This window comes from Euleptes europaea, chromosome 9 (genome assembly GCF_029931775.1).
Source record: "Euleptes europaea isolate rEulEur1 chromosome 9, rEulEur1.hap1, whole genome shotgun sequence".
In the NCBI taxonomy this organism is placed as follows: domain Eukaryota; kingdom Metazoa; phylum Chordata; class Lepidosauria; order Squamata; family Sphaerodactylidae; genus Euleptes; species Euleptes europaea.
Genome location: NC_079320.1, coordinates 22,518,747 through 22,545,876, shown reverse-complemented (window position 1 = coordinate 22,545,876; position 27,130 = coordinate 22,518,747). Strand labels below are relative to the sequence as shown.

At 44.6% G+C, this 27,130-nt stretch overlaps 1 protein-coding gene across 4 annotated transcripts in view; it reads left to right on the top strand.

Moving 5' to 3' along the window:
- Positions 1-27,130, top strand: part of PPP3CA (protein phosphatase 3 catalytic subunit alpha) — a 269,945-nt gene that overhangs the window by 125,816 nt on the left and 116,999 nt on the right. For all 4 annotated transcript variants that reach the window (XM_056855980.1, XM_056855978.1, XM_056855979.1 and 1 more), the window contains exon 2: positions 8,536-8,736. In XM_056855980.1, coding sequence (XP_056711958.1) covers positions 8,536-8,736 — 201 coding nt within the window. The remainder of the gene's footprint in view (positions 1-8,535; positions 8,737-27,130) is intronic.

Sequence of the window (27,130 nt, the reverse complement as noted above, 5' to 3'; positions counted from 1 at the left end):
CCCGGGCAGCGGAATTCCACTAATGTGCTTTAAATGGCTTTATTCCTGTGGGCGATTTTCTTTTGGGGGGCGACCCCTTCCAGGCCCCATATCTCGGGATCCCCTGACCCAATCTTTACAAAACCTGGGGGTTCTTGCAAGAAGGGTCCCCTCAAGCTACCCTGAAAGTTTGGGACCTCTACCCCCAAAATGCCCCCCGCGGAAAAGCACGAATGCGTTTTTACTGGCTTTATTGGGCCGAATTTTCCCCCGAACTTGGAACTTGGTGCCGAATTCCATGGATCCAAATTGGGGGAGCTCGGACTTCGGCATTTCCTGAATTAAAACGGGCCGAATTTTGCCGAATCTGAATTTTACCGAATTTTTTTTTCAACAGCCCTATTTTACAGCAGTGATCGGAGGAAAGCCCTCTGCTTTTCCTACAATGCATTCCTAAGGAGAGTTACTCCAGTCGAAACCCATTCATTTCAATGGGCTTAGACTGGAGTAACTCTCCTTAGGAATGCACTGCTAGAATCATAGAGTAGGAAGGGACCACCAGGGTGATCTAGTCTAACCCCCTGCACAATGCAGAAATTCAAAACTACCTTCCCCCTACATCCCAGTGACCCCTACTCCATGCCCAGAACATGCCCCCCCCCAAAAAAAACCCTCCAGGATTCCTGGCCAATCTGGCCTGGAGGAAAATCACTTGCTGACCCCAAAGTAGCAATCGGCATTTCCCTGATCATGTAAGAGAGGGCCACAAGAGCCAAACACTGACACAACCCGTCCTGCCCTCCCTCTCAAGATCTGCCTAAGTTCAAAGGTTCCTCGCTCTCTGCCTCGCTTTACATTGCACAGAACTGGACATGTCACTACTAGAGTGCACCTACCAGGGGCATGGTGGTGTCATCCCACACTGTTATGCTCTTTCTGGCACAGTGTTCCAGTTTGCCTAGGGCTGCAATGCAGTGCAGCAGGCTGTAGTGATGTGCCTGTAAGGTGCCTATCTTGCAGTCACCTTTTCATAACATTGGCAATAACTTTGGTTCTTTGGACTGGTGTCTAGGTTTCTATTCCATGTACCCTGTGGATACCTCAAACAAGACTAAATTATTGAACATAGTTCTGATAAAAGCTATGAAGGAGCACTGGCACGAACAAGCAAGACGTTTCTCCACTCCCTTTCCCCTTCTCATGTGGCCTGATAACTGAAGACTGGTACTGTGTGAGCATATGTGAACCATGTGGCATTACTGTGACAATAAGTTATGTTTTATGTTGGAAGTATACCATTATCTTGTGCTTAAAAGCAGCTGTGTTCCACAGGCAGTATCATTTCCACTTCAGGTCAGTCCTGAACTGTCTGCCTTTGGGTAGTTCTCTGGAGCGGTGCGTTGTTTTGGTAGGCTTCTCTACTATAAGTGGGCCGTAACTATGTCGTTTCTTGGCAACCGAGGGCTGTAATGACTCACTGCCGTGCTCTGTATGTCACCTGTTAACAAGCAAGTCGGCAAAATAAGTCTAAAATAGCTGTTACTTCTCAGCAATTGTTCTCCACAAATATGCCTTCATCTTTTTCTTGCTGTTATGTTTAAGCAGCTGAAGAATCCATAATTTAATTATGCCTAGTTGGCAGCATGTATGACATTTTTAAGAAGGTGTCACTGGTTTGCATTTTGTGTACTGCTTAATCTTCATAATATGTGCATAGTTCAACGAATCAAAGACCCAGGGATGTAATATACTGGTTTTTTCACTCAGGGATGCCTTGGGGAGGGAGCGTCTGCTTTCTGATTTTTAAAAATTGTGATTCATTTAGAAGTTTAGTTTTGGCATTGTAAAGATGTCTTGGAAGCTTGACAGTAGAAAAATTGGGTATAAATACTTTAAATAAATAAAACATTATCCTTGGTCCGCAGTGATGTCCAAAGCAGTCTGAGCAGACACAAAGACCTTTATTCATCAAGATTGTTTAACTTCAAAAGTTTTTACATTACTTAATTTTTATTGAAATGTCATGGCTGAATTATTGGCTGCATAGGTGATGAGAAATATTTCAAATAGGTGGTAATACTTGATATGCCGGCATAATTTAAATGATGTGGGAAAAACAAGTGACTGTAGTCTAGAAGCTGTACTCCAAAGCTTGTGTGTGAGGTGCTGTACATTCCTCTTCAGGGGAAAACAACCCCCAAGTGCTCCCCGTCTTTGTGTTCTCCTTCTTTGCCTGACTTGTTCATTGAACTGGGCCAGACACAATACTCATGATCCTTTTAAGTCATGATTCAGGGATTGGAAAGAGGTTTATAGCTCATTCCCCCCTCTCTCTGATGTTTGATCCAGGCAAGGACAAGGTGAAGTTGGCAGATGGTTCAGAACACCAGCTTGCAGGGGAACACCTACTTTTGATGGGGTTCTTTCTTTCAAAAGCATTGGGATCACAGCTTGGGGGTTGCATATGGATCCAATTTTGCCTGATCTGCTGGTTGCTGAAACAAAAGGGCATGGCTGCTGTCATTCATGCCTAATCGTCCTCTAAATTAGGCTGATTTGACATACTATATGTGGGGCTGCCCTTGAAAACTGCTGCCCAGTCATCTCCACTGTAGCGCCCAGGGGCACCATGGCGCCCACCAATAGGTTTCTTGTGCCCATTAGCTTTTTCCTCAAAGCATGTCTTTTTCAAAGCAGAGAACCAGCCCTGGCTTTCCTCCACATAACTGGAGCAGAAGAATCCAGAAATAGCAGGAGGAAGCTTAGCTTCCAACCTCCCAACATCTTGTGATGTTGTGATCGGGTAGCTACCCCATGACAGCTACTTTCTGATTGGCCCCAGCCCCCCCCCCCAGGTTAGCCATTTTGTGGTAGTGCCTGTTCCCTGTTCCCAAAACTCTAAAAGTGCCCAAGCTTAGGGACCCCTGCTGTAAGTTTATATGGGCACTTGGCACATAAAATCAGATTAAATATAAATTAATGAATGACTCTTATAGGCAGTATTTGAATATGTTTAAGTTTCTGAGGTTTCATTTTGACTTTAGATACCTCTCCCCTCCAGTATACTCTTACCATACTCTTACATATAGTCCTCATTTTAAAAGTTTGGTTACGGATCTCTACCTAGGTATGCTATGCTTGGAAATAGAGAAGTCTCTGTTACAGATTTTCTAAGCTTTATTTTCTTGCCACCAGAAAGTAACTGATACCACAGCTAGTAGGAAAACAGCTACCTTACAAAGGTTTGCTTGTTGGCTCATTTTAGACCACGATTCACTCTGACAGACTAATATGACCTTTTATGAGCTAAACTTACATGCAAGACTTGCATAGAAGGAGTTATTCAATTCATGTCCCTTTGGCTCTGGAAAGCCCATGATTGACTCAGCACGTGCACACCCTGAGCCGCAAGTATTAATATGCTCCGATTTGGGGGTTCATGAAACTACTTGGTACTGTTTGCTACAGGAGCATCTTCATGGAAAATATAATCCAACTTGATACTTTGGTGAAGGAAATTTACTCTTTCCTGGTACCTCCAATTGAATTCAGCATTTGCTTTGGTGGGCTTCTAGAAAATTGAGATGGAAAGGACACAGTGGTACAATTAGGGTATTCTGGTTTGCTAGAAGAAGGAGGTAGAAAGTGTGTTTTCACCTTCCTATAACCTCAAGGGAAATGGGTGCCCAAGGGGCAGGAGCTACACAGTTCAGGCAATCCCCAATAGTTTATTTTTGTTCTGAGCCTTCCAGGAGGTGCCGTGTGCAAGTGTGAAGTAGAGTGACATAATCCTCCCCCCCCCCCCCGTTTATGGTGTGCAGTGCTTAAGGGGCAAAATAAACAGCTTCAGTTTGCTGATTTGTATCTAGGAGCTGTTGTGTATGCATTACAATTGTTATTTTTAACTGTTTGTTTATTTAAAATGTTTATATGCCTGCCTTTTATCCTGAACATGTTTTTATGAATTCCCATTTTAGCCTTGGCCCAAAGACATTTAATTATATTTTTAAAGTTCTTGTTGTATATATATATAAAAAATTTCCCCTGGGTGCCAAGAATCTGATGCCCACTTTTAGAGTAATTATGCGGGCAAGTAATTTCATACCAGGTGATAAAAATCCAATTTTTGTAGGCTGTGCATATTGTGGGAATCATCACTGCTCTCTATTAGCAGTGGCATGAATTACACAGATTAACTGACTCCCACTTCATTTTTGAACCCATTGGGTACAAATAAAATATGTACCAATAAAATATATACAAACCTTGCATATGTTTAGATTATATCAGCCACCTGGCAATTCACGGTTTTGGGTTTTTTTGCCTAATCATTAATTAGGTGCAGCTGAAATATATTTTAATTAGCTGATGTCAGATGGATGTTATCTGCTTGCTTAGTTCAGAGCAACAGAAGGGACAACTGCACTATATTGTCAAAAGCTGAAAGGTAGACGGATATGTTTGGCTGTCCAGCACTTGAGTAGTGCGCATCTTAAAGCCCTATTTAGGTAATTTGTCGGGTAAGCATGCTAGTAAAATGTCTGTGGTGTAGTTAGAGATGTGAAGTTTCAAGAAATTTGGTTGCCATTGGGGTGGGGATTATTCCCTTGAAGAGTAAAAATTAAATTTTGAGGAGAATTAAAATGTATGCAATAATAACTTTCCTTTCAACATTGACCTGTTTTTCTGCTTCAAAATAAAATGCATAATTTCTTAGTCAGTATATAGAAGTGGTTGAGGTGGCTGGAGAAAAGATGGCGGAAGGAGGCTGTAGGCATCGCCATCGCCGGAGAAGATAGCAGATTTTAAGAGTGTTTTTCTTTAGTCAGTATATCAAATTGTATTAACTAAGGAAGAGGAAGAAGAAGAGGAAGAAGAATAGATTTTAGGGCACTATCCTAACAAGTCAGGCTCAGGGTGGCTTACAACAATATATAAGATTAAGCTAAAACATAATTAAAAGACCACAGTGCCCTTCATTTATACATCCCAGCAGTAGAAGAAGAAGGGGGAAGGGAGAGAAGGGTGTCCAGCAGGACAGAAACCATTGCTGTCCTAAACCACATGGCCAGTGGAACAACTCCCTTTTACAGGCTCTGCAGAATTGATTTAAGTCCCGCAGGTCGTGGATTTCACATGGGAGGGTGTTCCACCAGGTTGGGGCAAGAGCCAAAAAGTCCCTGGCCCTGGTTGAGGACAGACGGATGTTTTATAGGCCAGGGATAAAACTCAGTTGCACATAACTTGGTTCAGATGTCGACATTCCGATGCTGAATTCTGCTGCTAGCTGTAAAGAATAAAATCCGTACTTTTTTCGTCCTTGCTTTAAAAAACAAAAATATAGCTGGATGAATTTTTGCCTTCCTATACTATACAGCGCATTCCTGAAAGGAATGCCTGCGCCGGGCTTAGGAGGCAAATTAGTGGTGTTGCCTCCTAAGGAGGTTTCGGCAGTGCAAAAAACCCGTGCAACCCTCATAGCAAAAAGCTGGCATATCTTGACAAAAACAAAAAGGGGAGTTCCCGAACCGAAACGGCTCAGGAGGCTGACTAATGTCGGGAACGCCCCCCGGCCAGCACCAGAATGCCCCGGGAACGCCTCCCAGGGTGCCGGAATACCTCCTGGCTCGCCGCTACGGCCTGTGATGGCGGCTGGAGGCTGTGACGGCGTCCAGCCTGGGGACACTCATGCCGGCGTGTGCCTTCCGATTGCCAGTGGAGGCCTTCAGGTTGGGTCGCTGGCGCATTTCAGGAATGCACTTTTAGGCTGGTATTGATCCAGAAATTATGGATGGGTCAACCTTTTCCCTCCCCTACTGACTTGGGTTCTTCCATGTGCCAAGTATTCCTGCTGGTTTCCAACTTTGGTCATCCAGTCTTTTAAGATGTGCTGCATGCATGCATTATCAGGGAGAAGCACCATGTCCAGGTCTGGGGCACCAGCAACCAAAGAAATGTCTGAGGATGATGGCTGTGGAGAACAGCTGGAGACCTTTGTTCATCTGATGTGCCAAAGGCTATCAATTGTGGAACAAAGTTCTAGGCTGTCGTAAAATTTGGTATTTGAGGTTGTAGTGGCAGACAATCATTTGAATTGCCAAAAATACTTGCAAATCTGCCCTAGCCCATAGATAGTATATGCCATATACCAATATGCATATAGGAAAATACTGTACTTGAGTGCAGTGTGAGATAAGTAAAAGCCAGGCTGTTTTACGAAATGTCAGGAAGCAAAAGGGGAAAACAATAGTGCCTGTAATACGTGCCAAGAATGGTGTTGTGTTCCCCTCTGCTGGCACCGCAGTGGCTGTTTAATTAAGAACCTTATTCCCATAGCTATGCTGAGAGCATTGGTGATGCAAGCACACACGGCACTAAACAAAAACATTAACCATTTCCACAGCGTGTTGCTGTTTTGAAGCATAGCATTGCCTTTGTTAATGCCTTAGATTACATATGAAGGGAAAGAAAGAGGGAACCTTTTGCAATGGCTGTTTGGGGAGAGGCTTTCACTAGTACAACCAATACCCACTTTTTAGAGTGCAGGGTTTTCTGGGTGCAGAAAACCCTGATGCGAGCCAGAACAACTCACCCACCCTGATCGCAACTTGCAGGCCAAGGCAGGAGATGGATATGCAAATGTTCCATCCTGTCATGGCCGCAGCAAGAAGTGTCACCATGTGCACGCAAGCGAATCTGTATGGTAGGCATACATCTATGTGAATAAAACTCACTTCTTACTTGATACAGATACACTCTGGGGAATGCCAAAGTTAAGGGAGAGACCTCTCTTTTGCTACCTCTCATTCCTAGTGGTGGAGCTGGAGGTCCTTGTCTGGACTGGTTCTCTCTGGGTCATGTAAAGTGGCCTGACCTGGATAGCTCCGACTAGCTAGGCTTGTAAGATCTCAGAAGTTAAGCAGGGGCAGCCCTAGTTAGTGGTTGAACACACATGAAGTTGCCTTATTCTGAATCAGACTGTTGAGCCATCAAAGTCAGCATTGTATACTTAGATGGGAAACCTCTGAGGAAGTCAGGGGCTGCTATGCAGTCAGGCAATGGCAAACCACCTCTGAATGTCTTTTGCCTTGAAAACCCCTTGGTGTTGCCCTAAGTTGGCTGCGACTCGATGGCAAAATAAGCTGTCCTGCCTAGAATTGCCATGAGTTGGTTGTGCCTCAACAGTACAGTTTACCTTTAACTCAGATCTAACTTCTAAAAAGTGGGTATTGGTTGTACTAGTGAAAGCCTTCCCCCAAACAGCCATTGCAAAAGGTTCCCTCTTTCTTTCCCTTCATATGTAATCTAATATCCTGTCTCCTGTTCCTGCCCAGCTGCACATCCAAGCCCTTTGCAACATGTTCCACCCATTCCTTTAGGTTGCTTTCTTCACTCCTGACAGTGGACTTATCCCCGATAGGAGTACAGCAAAGAGAGCCTGCACATCTCAGCCTTTCAAAATACATATTTTGAAAACAGGAGCCTGTTTTCTTCAACATGTGAGCCACCAGTCCTGTAGGTGGGGGATGGGATGGAACAGGAAGCTTTCTGAAATAGCCCTTTAAGATGCCAAAAGCTCAAGTGGTAAATCTAGGAATGGTGGCATACTTGCTGGGAGATGTACTGCACTTCATGAGGCCTAGCTTGTGCATATTGCACATACACCAATTCTGAATTCTCCTCAAAGCTTTTCATTCACGTTTTCTATAATCTGACCCACCCACAGCAGCAGCTGGGATCAGTATAATTACCCTGAAGCTGGCAAGGCAGCCGGCCTCTAATGCCACTCCAATTTAGCTGCTTGGGAAAGGGGGTTAAGCTGGGATAATGCTGCATCTTGATCCTCGAAACCGAGAGCATCACCTCTCTTGTTTTCAGCTGGGAGCACGAAAGTGAAAGCAGCGCTATCTCATGACTTCTATCACATAAAGCCCATCTCTGCTACGTGACAGCGGAAGGCTTTGCAGTAAACCCTTGATAGAGAAATGTTTTAATGTTGCAGTCAGGCCACAGAACATCAGGTTCGTTTGTATTATTTACACAGAGACTTTCTAAAGAGTATTCAGTGTGTGTGCTCAGGGTTTATTTCTGATTTTCTACTGTAGCTCCTACTGGAAGTACCCAAGCTATTGTGGGGTCCACGGTTGTATTGTAAGCAATTGCTGAAAAATATGTGGGTAAGCCCCAAGCATTGCCAGAGCAGCAAAGGAATTCCAGAGTCCCGGGTAACTCAACTTGCCTTTCCTTGTCATTAATAGTTTTAATCTTTTCAAAAGCTGCACCCTCTGTTCTTCCTGATCCACTGCAAATCTTTTTGGAAAGCCATGTTTTTGTTTTCACAATGAGGGTAGCAGTGCTCGAGATGAAATAGATGAAAGCGTTTTAGAAGGTTGCTAACTGTGCCAGGAAAGATTCTTATTACCTGATAGCCTAGCGAGTTGTGAGAGATTTAAAACAAAAACACAACTGATGGCCAGCAGTAGAGCTAAAACTTGTTTTTATTGGAATGAATGGATTTACATAGTGTATTGAACCCATCTATCTTTATCCTTACAGCTGTCCCATTTCCTCCAAGCCATCGGCTCACAGCGAAGGAAGTGTTTGACAATGATGGAAAACCCCGAGTGGATATCCTAAAGGCACACCTTATGAAGGAAGGAAGGCTGGAAGAGAGTGTTGCTTTGAGAATAATAACAGAGGGTGCTTCGATTCTCCGTCAGGAAAAAAATTTACTGGATATAGATGCCCCAGTCACAGGTAGGTGCAAACGCACACATTTTATATCAAAATGGATAAGTACAGGAATGTTGATAAATGTCTGATAAAGGAATGGATATCTTAGAGCCTGTTTACTTTGTGCCCTTTCTGTTGCCTTTGTTCTACCACTCTTAAATGGACTTTGAGTGACACGGAGATACGTCTATTGTTCAGGACAGGAAAGACGAGAAAAATACCTCAAAGATACTTATGTAGTAGATTAGGAATCAACGCATTCTTAGGCAGTCTTTACTTTAGATAGCTAGCATGTACGATTGCTTAAGCAGTTCCTTCTGGGGGGCGGGGAACTGGTTCAGTTGCCACAAAGAACATCTTGACTTGGAATGTATTGAGCTCTAGAAAACCCATTCCTTGCACCTTTTGAGGGTTCCTCTTTTATTCATTTCTTGTACTGGTATTTTCTCTCCCTTCCTCTTGTTCTCCAAGACGTGTGTGATGGGACCCAACACACTCCATAGATGTGTTTGCATTTATTTATTTATGTCCCACCTTTCTTCCAAGTTGGGACTCAAAGCGACCCTCTAGTTATGTACTGTGGCTTGCAAATTAATTGATTAAATGGTCAAGTGCCTAAGGCAGAGCAAGGCTTTGGAGGGACTGGATCCACTTGCTTTAGATGGAATGCTGGCATTTGCAGAACGGGTAAAGAGTTTGGGAATGCTCATGTTCCCAGACATGCTGTTAGGAAAAACAGGTTACTGTGGTAGCCAGTAATACTTTCTATCAGTATCTCGTCTGCCAACCCTCCCCAACCTGACCGCACTAATCCACGTTTATATAACTCATGGTTGGACTATTGTAACATGCCCTATGTGGAGCTGCCCTTGAAGACGACCCTGAAACTACAATTAGTTCAAAGTATGGCAGCCCAGTTATTTCCAGGATTAATGAATGTGAACACACCTTATCTATTTTATCTAAACATTGGCTGTAGGGTTGCCAACCTCCAGGTACTAGCTAGAGATCTCTCGCTATTACAACTGATCTCCAGCCAATAGAGATCTGTTCACTTGGAGATAATGGTCGCTTTGGCAATTGGACTCTACGGCATTGAAGTCTTTCCCCTCTCCAAACCCCACCCTCCTCAGGCTCCACCCCAAAAACCTCCTGCCGGTGGCAAAGAGGGACCTGGCAACTCTAACTGGCTGCATGTTTGTTTTAGGGTTCAATTTAGGCCTTCTTGTGTCACAAGGAAAAGGAGGGGTGTAAATATTTTAATTATTAAAAAATTCTGATTTTTGCCTGGTGCTTGCTGGGGAAGCAACAATACAGGGGTTTCAAGACCAGGCAGATTGCATTTTATATGATTGGTGTACTGAGTTTGACTTGGTGGTTCATAAGATGTTAAGACTTGGTATAGGCCAGGGGTTTGATCTAGGTCTGCATGTTACCGTATATACTCGGGTATAAGCCAACCCGAGTATAAGCCGACCCCCCAAATTTGAGGCCAGAAAAGGGAATTTCTTATTGACCCGCGTATAAGCCGAGGGTCAATAAGAAATTCCCTTTACCAGCAATGCTGCGCTCTAAAATGCCGGCCGCCATTTTAGAGCGCAGAGCCCCTGCCCCAGGTCGCCCTCCCGCCACCTCCCAGGCCCTCCCGCCCCACCCCACCCCACCCCACCCCCAGTGCCATCCAAGGGGGGGAGGGGGAAGAGCCCCTGAACCCCCTACTTACCGGGAGACGCGGCGAATCGGCGGCGTGGCCTTCCTGGGCCGGCAGGAGGCCTTTCCAGGCCCCTGCCGGCTGGAGGAAGGCGCTTGGGCGCGTGGGTGGCGGCAGCGCAGCCGGCAGGGGCCTCCTGCCGGCCCAGGAAGGTCCCTGCCGGCAGAAGATAGGCTCCCGGGCGCCTGGGCGGCTGCGGAGCAGCCGGCAGGAACCTCCTGCCGGCCCCTCCAGGCCCCTGCCGGCAGGAGAAAGGCTCCCGGGCGAGGCTGCGAGCTGTAAGTTCCTCCCTCCCTCCTCCCTCCTCCCCCTTCCTCCCCCCTCCTCCCCCTCCCCTCTCCTACCGTATTGACCCGTGTATAAGCAGAGTTCGGCTTTTTCAGCCCTTTTTTTGGGCTGAAAAACTCGGCTTATACACGAGTATATACGGTAGTCCTTGTGGGAATTGTGGGAAGGCTGGATCTAGAACTCCCACCTTACCTTCTTGTTGGTGGTTGTCTGGATTGTCCGGGCAAAAAGCGATCCCCATGATACCCAGACCTGAAAGGCCCAGGCCCTAACTAAAGGTTCAGACCCCTAAGGTTTCATTAGGCTCAAATGTTCATCGCTAAAGGTCTGACGGAGGCATAATTTAGATATGTCTAGCATTCACACTTTGGTGGAGAATAACAGATAACAGTTCTTGAAAAGTGACCAAGTGTAACTTAATGACGTAAAGATGGCCAAAAACCCTAACCCTACCTATCAAATAGATGACTTGTATGGAAAGGAAAAAAGGAAAAAGAAATGCCACGCCACAAAAGGGCAAAAAACCCTTTAATATTGAAAAGTGATAAAAGGAAGAACAGAAACAAAATGTTGCTACAGGGGAGTTAATGAAATAAGCTTGGTAAAAAAAATTTTTTGCCCTTGGCTGAAAAATATTCCCACCCACTGATTAATTTGCACAAAATGCTTTGTGCCTTGATCTCTCCGTCTTAATTGTCTCCCACGTTTGATTAAATTCCATGAATGAGGTTGCATCTGTGTGATCTGTCTTCTCGTGGCAAGTTCTCCTGCACAAGCTCCTTATTGAAATAAAAGCTGTATGAGAATTTTATGGTGCTCTTACACAACTCCCATTCACTTCCATGGGGCTTGTGTTGAACATTTTCTGGCAGAGGAATCCACTTAGTTTTTATCATAGCTCTGCAGTTTGTTACTTGCATATATACTATTTTCTGAGATTTTTAATGACATGGTATAGAACATTAAATAAGAGAGAAACAGACTATATTGGAAATAATTCCTGAATAATAACCTGTTCTAGGGAAGCGGCTTCCCTACCCTCAGTTGCCTTTTCTTTTCTGTAACTGATAATCCTTGGGACAGAGGTCCTATGTAAACTGTACCAAATTGGTAAGCATTTTTTAAAGCATCTCTTCTCCCCCCTGCCAACAGATTTTCAAGTGTGTCACTAGCCTATTTTATCTCAATGTAGTTTGCCACAGAATTGTTAAGTAGTAGTTGTAATAATGGATTGTTCTTTGTAAATTTTGTCCAGGCCTTTTTCTCTCTTCCACTTGCCCAACTCCAAGAATGAGTTATTTGTGAGCAACATCCAGTAGAATTTAAGCATAAATGCCTTAAGCCAGATTACAGATAGAATGTATTAGTTTAATGACTCTATTAGCTTCTTTAAAAGGTGTTTTCAACCTTTAAATTTTGCACTGAGAGAATAACAATATTAATTTTATTTTGCTAATCGGTTCTGGTGATGCTAATAACATTTTATTTGAAAATAAATTGCATTGATTTCATTAGAATGAATGTCAGAACTTAAAAATAGGATCTGAATTTGATACCTAAAATATTCTTGCCTTGTTCAGCACAAAATCATTTGTTTCAGTACAAAATCATTACACAAAATCATTGTGCAGGGGGTTGGACTAGAGGACCCTGGTGGTCCCTTCCAATTCTATGATTCTATTTTTTAGGGGGAGGAATTCTGCAAGCTTCCCATAAGGACAGAGAATGAACTTCTCTCATGCCCACGTGGCCACTGTGAAAATGGAGCCCTCTTAGATTTCTAGGGATGAGGTCATGGTCTCTCTGCCTCTGTAGAAGGGGGCAGAATTGGCCTCCTTTCCTTTGAAGGGCAGGAGCTTGTACGGCTGATGCCAACTACAGACCTAACTTCCAGATCACCTCAGGACACGAGCTAGGAAACACACTGATAGTTGCGAGGGTCCAGGGGCAGAAAAGCTCTGCTTCTAGCCTGAGGACTGAGTCATCGATATCATTCCAAACTGCTTCATTAGAAGTGCTTTTATATCTTGGCTTTCTTTTAGTGGTTTTTTTGGGGACATTTTATTGATTTGGGTTGTTTTTATCATGTTTCTATTATGGTTTGTTTTTATTGCGCACGTGTTTGGTTTTTTTAATTGCTGTAAGCCACCTCAGTCTGGTGAGGCAGCAACAATTTTTTGAAGTAAACAAATAGGCTCAGAAGATGGTAGCGTTTTCTGATGTCAGTACTACCAAAGTCCCATAAAACCACATTTCACAAACTGGTGTCCCCAAGTTCTTTGCAGGGATGGGGGTGGGCCCATCTCACACCCATCCAGATAACATGAAAATAGACACTTGACAGTTTTCTGTAGATGAGGACAGGGATTGTCTGTCTTGGGAGAAGAGGGAAACTTCCCCCTCTTTTGAAGGGTGGAAGCTTGTAGAGGCACTGCCCCTTGCGTTCATCTATATGCCAGATCATGGCAGAACACTAGCCCAAAAAGTGTTGGTTTTCTTCTAGGATCCAGTGGCAGAATCCTATGAATGAAGTGGCTCAGTGGTACCAAGGAGGTAGACCTAGTGCTCTTGTCTCAGGGCAAAACTAGACAATATACTTGTCACTTATTGACTTGTAGTCATATGTGGCAGCAGGGAACTAACCAATGAGGAAGTTTTTTGATGTCTTCTGGTGCAAAGCCCCTTCCAACCAAGGGGCTTTGCACCAGAAGACAGCAAAAAACTTCCTCATTGGTTAGTTCCCTGCTGCCACATATGACTACAAGTCAATAAGTGACAAGTATATTCCAACCAAGGGGTGAAATTGTTTAGCACTTGGGTTGGGGCCTTTTCAGTTGTAGCCCTAGAGAACCAGCAACTCTCTGAGACATGGCCTTTTATAGGCTGTGAACACATAGTACAAATATTTACTTTAACTTGCTTTTAAATTTTAGCAGATGTGTTTTTCAGTTTTTCCTGAGAACTTCCATAAATAGGGTTGCCAACCTCCTGGTGGGGCCTGGAGTTATAACTTATCTCCAGACTACAGATATCAATTCCCCTAGAGAAGATGGCTGCTTTGAGGGGGCGTACTTAATTGCATTATACCCTGCTGACATTCCTCTGCAAACCTGCCCTTCCCAGACTCTACCCCCAAATCTCCAGGAATTTCCCAACCCAGACTTGGCAACCCTACTCCATAAAGTGTGCATAACTTGCCACACACTTGGGAAAGAGACTGTGTGGTGAGGGAAGAAGGGAAGGGCTTGTGGTCCATGCAAAATGTTATACTACTAGGTTGCCTACTGTATCTACTGGTACTTATCCCTGTGATACAGAGGTCAGTTTTGTATTCCTAGAAACCCTGAATTTTTAAAAAGAACATAGAATGTGCACTAGAACATGCCCTAAAATTCTCTGCAGAAGTCAGGAATTTTATGGCAGACTCTCAGCTGTTCCTTGGTGGACAAGTTCCTGTGAGCAAGAGTTCCCTGAGTGGCCAAAGTCTGGAAAATTCTATTAGATAACTGTTTTTAGGAGTATTATCTGCAACAGATGATTTGGAGCTATCCCTCTTGGTCATGCCTAGAAGAAAACAAGTTGTAACCCTGTTATTTATTTTAAAGGTTTAACCCTTCTTTTTCACCCTCAAAGAAGCGTTAAAAATCTGTCAAAATACAAAACTGTGTGGTGAACCTGGATAAAAACAGCTTCCCAACTTCACACTCAGTAGCCAGATGTTGTCAGTTTCTGCAGGTCATAGTGGGAGAAACTGAATAAAACAGTCCTGGAGCCTTTCATTCTTCCATGGCTATTAGCAGGTGAAGATAGAAAGTCCTCGGCCGGGAATGCTCAAGGTGGTGTGTAAATATATTAAACTTAAAACATAAACAACAGATATGTAATGATTCTTTTTAAAAACATTTTTTTTAAATTAACAAAATACAGTCCCCAAAGAAAGCACAAAATATCAACATCAGTACAACAACCCCAGCCACCAACAAACAAAACAAAAACATAAAATATAACTACAGTTGAATCATTATTGATCGAGGGCTTAATATTTGATGTATATTCTTGTATATTTTACTATTATGGATATGAGATGAATACTTTAATGGCATAGGTGATTCAAAAGAAGAAGAAGAGTTTTTGTATGCCGACTTTCTCTACCACTTAAGGGAGACTCAAACCGGCTTACAATCACCTTCCCCTCCCCTCCCCATAACAGACACCCTGTGAGGTAGGTGGAACTGAGAGAGCTCTAAGAGACCTGTGATTAGCCCAAGGTCACTCAGCTGGTTTCATGTGTAGGAGTGGGGAAACAAATCCAGCTCACCAGATTAGCCTCTGCTGCTCATGTGGAGGAGTGGGAAATCAAACCCGGTTCTCCAGATCAGACTCTACCGCTCCAAACCACCGCTTTTAACCACTATGCCACGCTGGCTGACAGAGAAAAAAAGGAAAACAGTTGAAGTGAAAAGCAAAGAGGGGAAAAGATCATTATATTTTTAACTTTAATTCCTTTTCCATAATCTACGGAATGGCTTAGATGCATACTGAATATCTTCCTCATTTGTGTGTGAAATAAAATCATGCCACGTTTCATGAAAGTCTGATATATTGGCTTTACCTTTGATTACTCTAAGTCGGTGTGTTAATTTTTCTGCTATAGCTATTTGCCACAATTCAGAGTACCAACAACGTAATTTTAAGGATTCTGCCATTTTCCAGTGCTTTGCTATTACCCTAAGGGCAGCCGTTAACAGGAACACTATTAATCCTTTAGATGTTACGGTTTGATTTTGTTTCCCCCTGATTGTTAACAAAGCCAATGCAGGTGTAGCATGGATGTTTTGATGCGTAATAGTTGACATTTCTGCAAAGATTTTATCCCAAAACTGTGACACTACAGGGCATGCCCACCACATATGAATATAGTCACCTTGCTGGTTACAATTTCTTCAGCATTTCATACTATATGCGTTACTTTTTCTTGCTAGACGCACGGGAGTGATATACCATCTATGTAATAATTTTAGGGAGTTCTCTCTAAGAACCACATAGTTTTCCTAGTTTGTGTCTTCCAGAATTTTCCCCAGGTGTTTATGCTCTATTTCTATCCCAATGTCCTCTTCCCATATTGTTTTTAGGTATAGGCCTCAAAATAGAAATATAGTTCAGCTTTCTAGCTGGTAGCTTCAAGTGTTAGCTTCCAAGATTGTGCTGGTACAGTGTTGGGAACATGCAATGCTGAAACTGGTTATACTGTGCTAGTATTTCCAGACTATGTATGTAGAGCCCAATGGCAGGATTGAGACCATTTGATGCACTTTCTGGGAAGCAAGTTCTGTTGAATTTGACAAGACTTGTCTTCAAGTAAACTACTTGTGTAACTTGAGGTTACTCATCATTAGGAGGCTAAAAGAGGAGTGGGTATTTGGAAGAGATGTGCAGGATGGAGGTCGTAGGGAGCACTGATAAAAAAATCTCGGTTGGCAGATGTTCAGATCAGACTCTCATATAGAATTTTCTGAATGCTAATATGGTGTGTAATAAAGCCAGAATCCCAAAGAGATCTTCAGAAAATAGCTTTAAGTTTATATAAGCTAAGATATGCATGCTCTCCCTGTGCAGGATTTGTGTTGTGTGGGTTTTTCTTCCTTTGTCCATTCTCGTTTTAAATGACTGCACTGAATCTTTCTGGGCTCCCGTGGGAAATTATTGCAGTGGCTAATAGACCTTGGTTTCTAAATGTTTCCTGATGTTCAGCTTAAGTCCCCCCCCCTTTTAGTCTGCTCCATTTCAGCTAGTTGCTAGTATCAAAGCTCTAGCAGATAGCAACTGGGTGCTAATGCTATATTGGCAGGAATTTGGAAGTGATGAAAAGCGCCCACCCACCCCAATTACAAAGAAGTTTCACAAATGAGTTTGTACAAAAGCCAGTGTGACTGCCAAATAAACTGAAATGTTAATATTTATATGTTCAAATGATAATGTGTGGTAAGGCATAACACCGAGTAAGTGTCCTGAGGGGGAAAGCATACCCAGACTACATTGATCTACAAGCATATATTTACTCCTGTTCAATTAATAAAGGTTGGGCTCTTTGGCTCTCAAAGACATAAATTGCCAGCAGCTGTAGCTCAGTCTTCATGCAGTCTAGTAAAGCCTCACATGATTAAAATATATAAATTATGCAGTGTGCTTAGGGTGAGAGAGAGAAATCCAGCACCTTCTGCAATACAACTTTAGTCCTCCTCCTTGTTCTTTTTTAATGTTTTCGCTCTCTAATTGTGAAATTAGGATGATATTACAAGGGGAAAAAACTGTACATGCAGGCTTGTTTCAGCTGATATTTACTTCTTTAATTAGTATATTCTATATTCCGCTTTTCTCCCCAACGAAGACTCAAAGTGACTAACAGTACAGAGAAAAACAACCGAGCAAACAAGAAAGAAGAGGAGGCTTCCTGTTGCCAAGTCCATCTTCCTTCTTTACCAGTTGACCTACCCAGCTCTAGGCTGCACTACCAAAGGCTGACAGCTTTGGGTACACCCAGGCCTTACATGCTTGTGTGCAGACAGCAAAGTATGTTGAGAGTAGGGTTGCCAACCCTATGTTGAGAGTAGGGTTGCCAACCACCAGGTACTAGCTGGGGATCTCCTGCTATTACAACTGATCTCCAGCTGATAGAGATCAGTTCCCCTGGAGAAAATGGCCGCTTTGGCAATTGGACTCTATGGCATTGAAGTCCCTCCCCTCCCCAAACCCCGCCCTCCTGAGGCCCCACCCCTAGTTGAGAGAGATGTTACTCAGCTGCTGCTACAAGTAGAATCTTCCCCAGTTCCTCCTCTGATAAAACATCCATCCTGTATTATGCAAATTAAACATTGCTTCCCACTGATTATATAACATTCTTCTTAAAAATGGAAATTTTAAGTTTCTAGGACCTTTTCCCCACTATTCCACATGCAGCATGCTGGGTGACCTTGTGTGGGTCACAGTTCTCTCAGAACTCTCTGAGCCCACGTGGAGGCAGGCAGTGGCAAACCAGCTCCAAATGTCTCTTGCCCTGAAAACCCTTTGGGGTTGCTATAAATCAGCATTGAATTGATGGAATTTTCCACCACATGGCCATTTCCAACGATATTGTTGGCATGAGGAGAGGACATAGAGAGGGACACAGTATAAGACCAGCACAGGAGCTGGGAGGCTAGTGATGTTCTGTGGCAGATATTTCTTAGGATATAAATATGAAAGTATTCATGACTGTGAGGCAGAACTCATGCACTCATTTCAAAGCTTTTCTTCCACCTAAATGACTTAGAGCTTTCGTCTAAAAAACAAATTTTGTTTTGGGGATGCCAGATACCATAACTGAGTCAGCATGTGTGTGTATGCATGTGGAAGGCTTGAAGATGTGCTGAATATGTCCAATTGTAATCATGCACCACTGCATTTATTTGTGTCTCTTTCTTTCAGCACATTGTGATTGATGTTCTTTCTGCTATTTTATTTTGAGCTGTAATCACTACATGGTTTCCAAGGTGGAGATGAGAATTTTTCATTACATTACCGGGCCCATGCAGGGATGTGAGATGAAACTAAGATGACTGAACTTCATTTCATTGAGGCATTTTACCAAGTAGAACAGTGGCATAGGGGAGGAGCTGTGGCTCAGAGGTAGAGCAACTACTTGTCCTGCAGAAGATTCCAAGTTCAAACCCCAGCATCTCCAGTTAAGAGTCAGATAGTAAGTAGATGATGTGAAACACCTCTGCCTGAGATACTCTGAACAGACAGTACTGACCTCGATAGACCAGTGGTCTGATTCAGTATAAAGCAGCTTCATGCATTCATGAGCAAAGCCTCATGAAGATGAAGAATATCCCTGGAATGAGAGTTGGTTTCAAGTAGGGAGAAATCTCAGCATTTACATTGCACAGTTGGGATAGTTACAGATCTTTAGTAGTCCCTGCTCACTTGCCAACCTCCAGGTGGTAGCTGGAGATCTTCCACTCTTACAAGTGATCTCCAGGTGACAGAGATCAATTCACCTGGAGAAAATGGCTGCTTTGCTGATTGGACTCTATGGCACTGAAGTCCCTCCCCTCTCCAAACCCTGCCTTCCTCAGGCTCCACCTGCAAAATTTCCAGGTATTTCCCAACCCAGAGCTGGCAACCCAACTGCTCACCCTCCAGTGAGAAAGAGGCTATATGGGCCTCCCCTCCTTTAAAATGATTAATTCACTTGGATTTAAATGCATGCTCTGTGCTCTCGTGATTCTTGGTTTAGTTAGGTGAGTTGCCATAGAATCCCAATGGATCAGTTCCCTTATGTCCCAGATTCCTATGGGTACATTTCCGATGCTGGCTGCCTGGGCGGGCACTGGGGATTGTGGCAAATACTGATGTTTCTAGTAGCAGTTATTTCATTCCATCTGTAAACCCAAGAGAAGGGATGCAAAACTCATATAATCTGAAGTGTGTCTTTAAAAAAAAAAATCAACCCTTACTAACAAATGAGGAACAAATACATTTCGGTATTGTGATTTGACAGACCAGAAGAAAATGAGGAAAAAAAAGAGAGTAACATGAGGATGTATGCTGTTAAGCCCTATGTAAAATAGCAGGCTATGTATTTTGTGGATTAAATATAGGTACCGTATATACTCGTGTATAAGCCGAGTTTTTCAGCCCAAAAAAAGGGCTGAAAAAGCCGGCCTCGGCTTATACACGGGTCAATACGGTAGAAGGGGGGAGGGGGGAGGGGGGAGGGGGGAGGAGGGAACTTACCGCCGCCGCCGAGCCACCGCCATTTTCTCCTGCCGGGAGGGGTCTTGGGCAGCCTCTCTGCAGCCGCAGAGAGACTGCCCTGGCCCCCCCAGGCCCCCACCGCCATTTTCTCCCGCCGGGAGGGGCCCTGGGCAGCCTCTCTGAAGCCGCAGGGAAGCTGCCCTGCCCCCCCCGGCCCCCGCCGCCATTTTCCCCCACCGGGAGGGGCCCTGTGCAGCCTCTCTGCAGCCGCAGGAAGGCTGCCCCGGTCCTCCCCGGCCCCCGCCGCCATTTTCCCCGCCGGGAGGGGCCATGGGAGGGCCCTGCCCGTCGCGCCGCTACCGCCCACGTGCCTGGGCGCCTTCCTCCGGCCGGCAGCGGCCTGGAGGGGCCTCCTGCCGGCCCAGGAAGGACGCGCCGCCGCCGCTTCGCCGCCTCTTCAGGTAAGTAGTGGGTTCAGGGGCTTTTCCCCCTCCCCCCCTTGGATGGCACTGGGGTCGGGGTGGGTCGGGAGGGCCTGGGAGGCGGCGGGAGGGTGACCTGGGGCAGGGGCCCTGCCTCTAAAATGGCGGCCGCCATTTTAGAGCGCAGCATTGCGGGTAAAGGAAATTTCTTATTGCCCCTCGGCTTATACGCGGGTCAATAAGAAATTCCCTTTTCTGGCCTCTAATTTGGGGGGGTCGGCTTATACTCGGGTCGGCTTATACCCGAGTATATACGGTAAGTAAGTGCACTGAGAAATGAACTGGCACAAAAAAGAATTCATTCCAGAGAGTCTCGCTCCATTTTCAGTGGCTTATTGGCTCTTTTTTTCCCACCTCCCTTGACTTCTATTATAATAATATTTTTAGAACTATTTTTTTTAATTAACACCTAGTAGTGCTTCTTCTTTACAGCTACACTATACTGTTCCACCTCTGTAGCATTCCTAGCAGGCCTTGATTCCCATTGAAATAGCAGGGAATTAGCAGGCCCCAGAAGGGACAGTGTTTAAATACACAGAAATCCAGGGACAAAGAGGCTGGTACCTCTGTGGATCCCTGAGACTATCCAGAAATTATGTCTAATTCTGTAATTATGGTTATTGTTGTTGTTTTCCAAAATAGATGTCCGTCTGCATGGAAAATTTCTGAGCTACCCCAATCACCACATTAGAACAAAATTAGAAAGGGGAGGGACAGAAGGTGTGAACCTTTCCTCTTGGCATAGATTCTGTCAAACACAGTGGTATGCTTCCAATCTTCCATGTAGGCTACCAAGGGATACACCTGTGTGCTCTGAATATTGCATAGCTATTCACTGAATAAATCAGCACATCTTCTTACAACCCAGGCTGGCTGACGCTGAATATGCATAGTAGGTTACTGTATTCAGAGATGCTGTTTAAGACCCAGTTACGTCGTATACAGAACTGTGATTCGCTTTCCCTACCAATTTTTGTAAAGTTTCAAAAGAGCTGATTGGATTAACAAATTGCATCAGGGGCTACTTGCAGGGTTAACACTCTTTCCTGTGCAATTCCATTAACTGAAATTGCTTCTTCCCCAATGCTGACATGAGCGGTGATGGGTGAAGAAAGGTTCTTTTATTCCACCTACCTTGCCCCTCCTATTACAACAACAAGAAGAAGAGTTAGTTTTTATATGCCGACTTTCTCTACTACTTAGGAAAAAATCAAACCGGCTTACAATCACCTTCCCTTCCCCTCCCCACAACAGACACCCTGTGAGGTAGGTGAGGCTAAGAGATCTCTAAGAGAGCTGTGACTTGCCCAAGGTCACCCAGCTGGCTTCATGTATAGGAGTGGGGAAACCAACCCGATTCACCAGATTTGCACCCGCTGCTCATATGGAGGAGTGGGGAATCAAACCCGGTTCTCCAGATCAGAGTCCTCCTCTCCAAACCACCGCTCTTAACCAGTTCACCATGCTGGCTCTCTGGGGGGAGTATTCCTTTCCATTGAGGCAAGGGCACGGTGGTGTAAGGAGTCAATCCCCTTCCCCGAGCACCATAGTGCCGGCTTGATTTGGGTCCCCCCTTGGTTCATTTGGAACTGTAAAAGCTTGAATAAAACTTAGCCCTTCAGTTTCAGAAGAGCCCCATTGCAACAGCTGCGTTCTAATATTCCCATAAGGTACTTCACTATGCACATGAGAGGGTGCCTCCTCAGGCTTGAGTGATGATGATCATATTGGGGGCAGCCATGTTAATCTGCTACAGCGCAATTAAACAGAGGTCCGGTGGCAAAATTTATTCCACCATAACGTTTTGTGAGTAACAAAAGTTCATGGTAGAATAAATTTTCTTAGCCTTTAAGGTGCCACTGGACTTGTATGGATCCCATGCAGTCCTTGGATCTTAAAAGTATCAGGAATATCTAAGCAGGCCCTGAACTGTAAGAATACCTACTATGTTTGTAATTGCTGTCAAGTCACAACCAATTCATGGTGACCCCAGTAAGGGGCTTTCAAGACAAGTGAGAAGCAGAGGTGGTTTGCCATTGCCTTCCTCTGCAGAGTCTTCCTTGGCAGTTTCCCATCCCAGTACCGACCCTGTTTAGCTTCCAAGATCTGATGCTATCAGACTATACCATGCCACCTTCCCTCCAAGAACTCCTATGACTGTATCTGAATTATCTTTCTTTTCCCCGAAGGGCAAAGTGTTTCTGAAGTTCAATAAATAGATTCAATAAATAGATTCAGAAATAAATGTCAGTGGATACATGTGGTTCGTTAACTCTTGTTGGAAGCTGAGTGCCAGGTTTATGTGAGGGCTAAACTAAATATTACCCTGCAGCTGCTTGCTCCATTAGCCTGATTGCTATTCTTTCCTTTGCAATACATCATCAAGAGGTGGTGTTTTGCAACAAAGAAGCTGTGCAAATAGGTGTTTAACCCTTCTCTTTGAGCTGCTCCCCACTCCCCGCGCACACGCACACACACACCTGTTTGTGAGGCAATCTGGGTGTAAGAACATCTCTGGGGATGGGGTTGTGGGGAGGGGAACAAGTAGCAGTAGAGCAACACCCCCTTCTGAAGGAGCACTGCAAGAGATAACCACCATATGGCTAATATTAATACACACAGTAGAAATTTGGTTTGGCCCCGAGGAACTTGCAAATAGGACATGGGCTGTAACTTGTTTTCATTTTTTTTTTAATGAGATGTTGCTTTGGGATTGCATGGCAGTTGGCATTGGAAGCTGAACAGCACAGAAATTGAAGAGAGGAGGGAAAGGGTGGTTTGCAGGAGGAGTGAAAGGAAGCTATGAAGGGAATCCCCTGTCCACCTGTTAAAATCTTGCTTTGTCTTCCTTAGTTACCATCACAAGCTAACTAAAAGGACTGTTTATTTCAAATTACAGTAATTTATTGTAATTGCAGTAATTTATTGTTACGGCCATCAATATATAGGATTACCAACCTCCCGGTGGTGACTGGAGATCTCCTGATGTTACAACTGATCTGCAGCCGATAGAGATCAGTTGACCTGGAGAAAATGGCTGCTTTGGCAATTGAACTCTATGGCATTGAAGTCCCTCCCCAAACCCTGCCCTCCTCAGGCTCCACCCCAAAAATCTCCTGCCAGTGGCAAAGTGGGACCTGGCACCCCTATCAATATATCTTCCTTGAATTATTCTAGTTGACTGTGTAATGTTGAAGAGAGAATTTTATCTTCTTTTGTTTTCCATCTCCCTTGGGCTTGGACAAAAAAAATAATGTAGCTGAACCAAGTGTTGAGTGTGTTCTTAGACTTGGCAGAATTTGCTATTATAGTTGAAGTGATATTTGCAGCAAGCTTTTTTTTTAATGCCATTGTTTTTATAGTTTCGTATGGTGCCAATTTTGAACCCTCATCAGCACAAAGAAAGAACTCCGAACATAGCTTGTTAATTCTAGAAGTAATATCTCAGATTCAGCTTGGGGGCTCAGTTACTGTTTTCAAAGTCATTTTTTCATTTGTAATACAGACAATATCCACTTTGGGTTCTTGCACTGCACTTTCTTGGTTCAGAAGGTATCCTCCAGTATTAGTATCCAGTTAACTGATTTTAAGATGCCACCTGGTGGCATGTGTTTGATACATCTAGGTTTCAGTCCCTACAATGGATTTTGAGATCAATTATCTTAAGTGGTACATCTGGGTAAGGCAGTTGCTTTGCAAAACCAAGGCCTTCATGCGAAAGCTCAAATTACCTAAACCCGAGCTTGAAAGGAAAGTGGGCACGAATTCAGAACTTACTCACTGTTCTGAAATGTCACTGCTGGAATTTCATAATGTTCGTTATAAGCAATAGCATAAAAAGCAAACTTGCTAATATTGCATAATTTCTGTTCTGTGACCCTGGTGGATAAACAGATGATCAAGTTGCAAACTTTGTTTTCCTTCCTTCAGAAATGACATAGGAGATTTATTGCAATCTATTGACAGTCTAGCTTCCCTATATACTTGGAAGCTTTTAAGTAAACAATCTGGGCTGTGAAGAAAGGGGGTGTTAGATTGTCTTAACTTTACGGACTAGTAACGGAGTGACAACGAGAACAAGATCTTTAGGGCTGTTGAAAAAAAAATCGGTATAATTCGGATTTGGGTTTAAATTGCCTTTTTAAATTAATGAAATCCCAAATTCCCCCGATTTGGGCTAGGTCCGAATTCGGGTTTAAATTCGGGATTCCAGAATAATTCGGCCATTTAAACCCACTCACGGCTTTCCGCGGCTCTGGGGGGGCATTGTTTGGGGTAGAGGTTTCAAACTTTCAAGGTAGCTTGAAGGGACCCTCCTTGGGTCAGGGGGTCCAGAGTTATGGGGTCTGGAAGGGGTCGCCCCCTTCTCCATTAAAACCAATGCAAACCGTTTGCATTGGTTTTAATGGAGAAGGGGGGCGACCCCTTCCAGCCCAATAACTCCGGACCCCCTGACCCAATCTTCACCAAACTTGGGGGTTCTAGCAGGGAGGGTCCTTCAAGCTACCCTGAAAATGTGGGACTTATACTTCAAAAAATGCTCCCCCAGGAGCTGTGCAAATTTTTTCCTGTTCATCGCTATGATGGGAAAAAACTTATTAACACTTCCTCTTTTGTGGTTTCACACACTTTAGGCGTGGGAACCAGCCATGTAATCCAATGTTGTTGTTTTTTGCACAGCTCCTGGGGGGGGGCGCATTTTTGCAGGCAGAGGTCCCAAATTTCCAGGGTAGCTTGAAGGGACCCTCCTTGCAAGAACCCCCAAGTTTGGTAAAGATTTGGTCAGGGGTGTGGAGTTATGGGGTCTGAAGGGGGCGCCTTTTCAGTGCCACAAGGCAGATGAACTGGATCCCCCCTGCAGGCAGAAATCACACAGGTGAGGCAACACAACTCTTTAGGAACCCAAGTTAACCACTACCAAAGTACACTGGATCCCCCCCCCCCGCAGGCAGAGACTCACACTGACCCACTTAACTCCAGCCAAAGTTGGCAACCACAAAAAACAGCAGGAATAACACTCCCACAAAGGCAAGCCCACCCTAACCAGAACAGGTAACCCCCCCCCCCGAACCAGAACAGGGAAGTCCCAAACAAAGAAGAAGCACAGGCCAGGCAGAGACTTATACTGACCCACTTAACTCCAGCCAAAGTTGGCAACCACAAAAAACAGCAGGAAAAACACTCCCACAAAGGCAAGCCCACCCCAACCAGAACAGGTAATCCCCCCCCACAACCAGAACAGGCCAGAATTCACAGCCCACACACACAGAGCAACAACCCAAACACCAAATTTAAAATAAAGAGCCCCAAACCAGGCCAAGCTTAACAGAGACTCAGTCAGTAAAAGCCTATGCCAACTCCAGGCCACAGCAGGAATTAGAAAGCCAAACTTGGGAACAGCAGCACAGGCCAGAAATCACAGCCCGCACACACAGAGCAACAAACCATACACCAAATTTAAAATAAAGAGACCCAGGCAGAAGCCTGGAGCTTGCCCCAAATAAATACAGCAGAATCTGCCCCCCCAAGTTATAAAGAAAAGCCCCAGATTAAGTAAAATGATAGGGTCAAACTGTGGATGTCTTCTCTTCCACATCCATGGACCACCAGGAAGCAGGCAGGCACAGTCAGGGAATTATAATCCAGTTAGATAGATCCAATTCCAGCAGGCAGGTCAGCTCAGGATCCCAGGAGAAGCACACACAGCAGCCAGCACCAGCAAAATGGAAGGAACAGAGGGGCAGGGGGACTAATATATATTCTTCTGGCCAATTCAGAGAAGTTCAAATTGGAGAATCCCTTCTCTGCTTGGCCAGAAGACCCAGCTCTGGCCACGGCTGGTTTGTTGTCTCTCTTTGAAGGCAAGTTAGGCTGCCCTCGAAGGCAGGGGAATTCCAAAGCATTGGAAAGCTTGGAAAGAAGGCAGTTAAAAGGAGACAGGATAGAGGTCTATAAAATTATGCATGGTGCAGGGAGAGTGGACAGGGAGAAGCTTTTCTTCCTCTCTCATAATACTAGGACGTGGGGTCATCTGCTGAAGCTGCAGGCTGAGAGATTCAAAACTGATAAAAGGAAGTATTTCTTCACACAATGCACAGTTATATTGTGGAACTCCCTGCCCCAGGATGTGGTGATGGCTGCAAACTTGGAAGGATTTAAGAGGGGACATGTTCATGGAGGAGAGGGGTATTCATGGCTACTAGTTAAAATGGATACTAGTCGTGATGCATACCTATTCTCTCCAGGATCAGATAAGCATGCCTATTATATTAGGTGCAATTTGGAACACAGGCAGGACAATGCTGCTGCAGTCATCTTGTTTGTGGGTTTCCTAGAGGCACCCAGTTGGCCACTGTGTGAACAGATTGCTGGACTTGATGGGCCTTGGTCTGATCCAGCATGGCCTTTCTTATGTTCTTATGGAGGAGAGGGCTATCTATAGCTACTAGTCAAAATGAATACTAGTCATGATGCACATCTATTCTCTCCAGGGTCAGAGGTGCATGCCTGTTATATTAGGTGCTGTGGAACACAGGCAGGACAATGCTGCTGCAGTCCTCTGGTTTGGGATTGAGATAGTGAAAATGCACAGGAGGTTTTGTCTTGGATTTGCCGCTCTCTAGATGCACATTTCCCCCAGCCAAATTCTCAAAACTCAACAATAAGCCCCCATGCAGAGTTTTGAGAATTCAGATGGGGAAAATGTGCATCTAGAGAGCGGCAAATCCAAGGCAAAACCTCCCATAGTTTCTCTTTGGCTATTTACGCATGAGAGGTTTTGCCTTGGATTTGCTGCTCTCTAGATGCACATTTCCCCCAGCCAAATTCTCATAACTCAACTATAAGCCCCCATGCAGAGTTTTGAGAATTCGGATGGGGAAAATGTGCATCCAGAGAGTGGCAAATCCAAGGCCAGGAGCACCCGGGAGAGTTGGGATTGAGGAGGGAAGGTGATCCTCCCCCCCACCGGGGCCAGGAGCGCCCTGGAGAGTTGGGGGGGGGGATTGGGGAGGAAGGCGATTCTGGCGGGGCGAAGGGAGGCAGCCGGGTGGATCTTCAAAAAGACCCACGCTGCCTGGCTTAGCAGCACGGATCTTTTTAAAGGTCCACACGGCCGCCTCCTCTAGACTCCCCAGGAGCAAAAACATTTTCAGCAAAATCAAGGTGAAATTAAATGCTCTCACAGGAAGTTGATAGT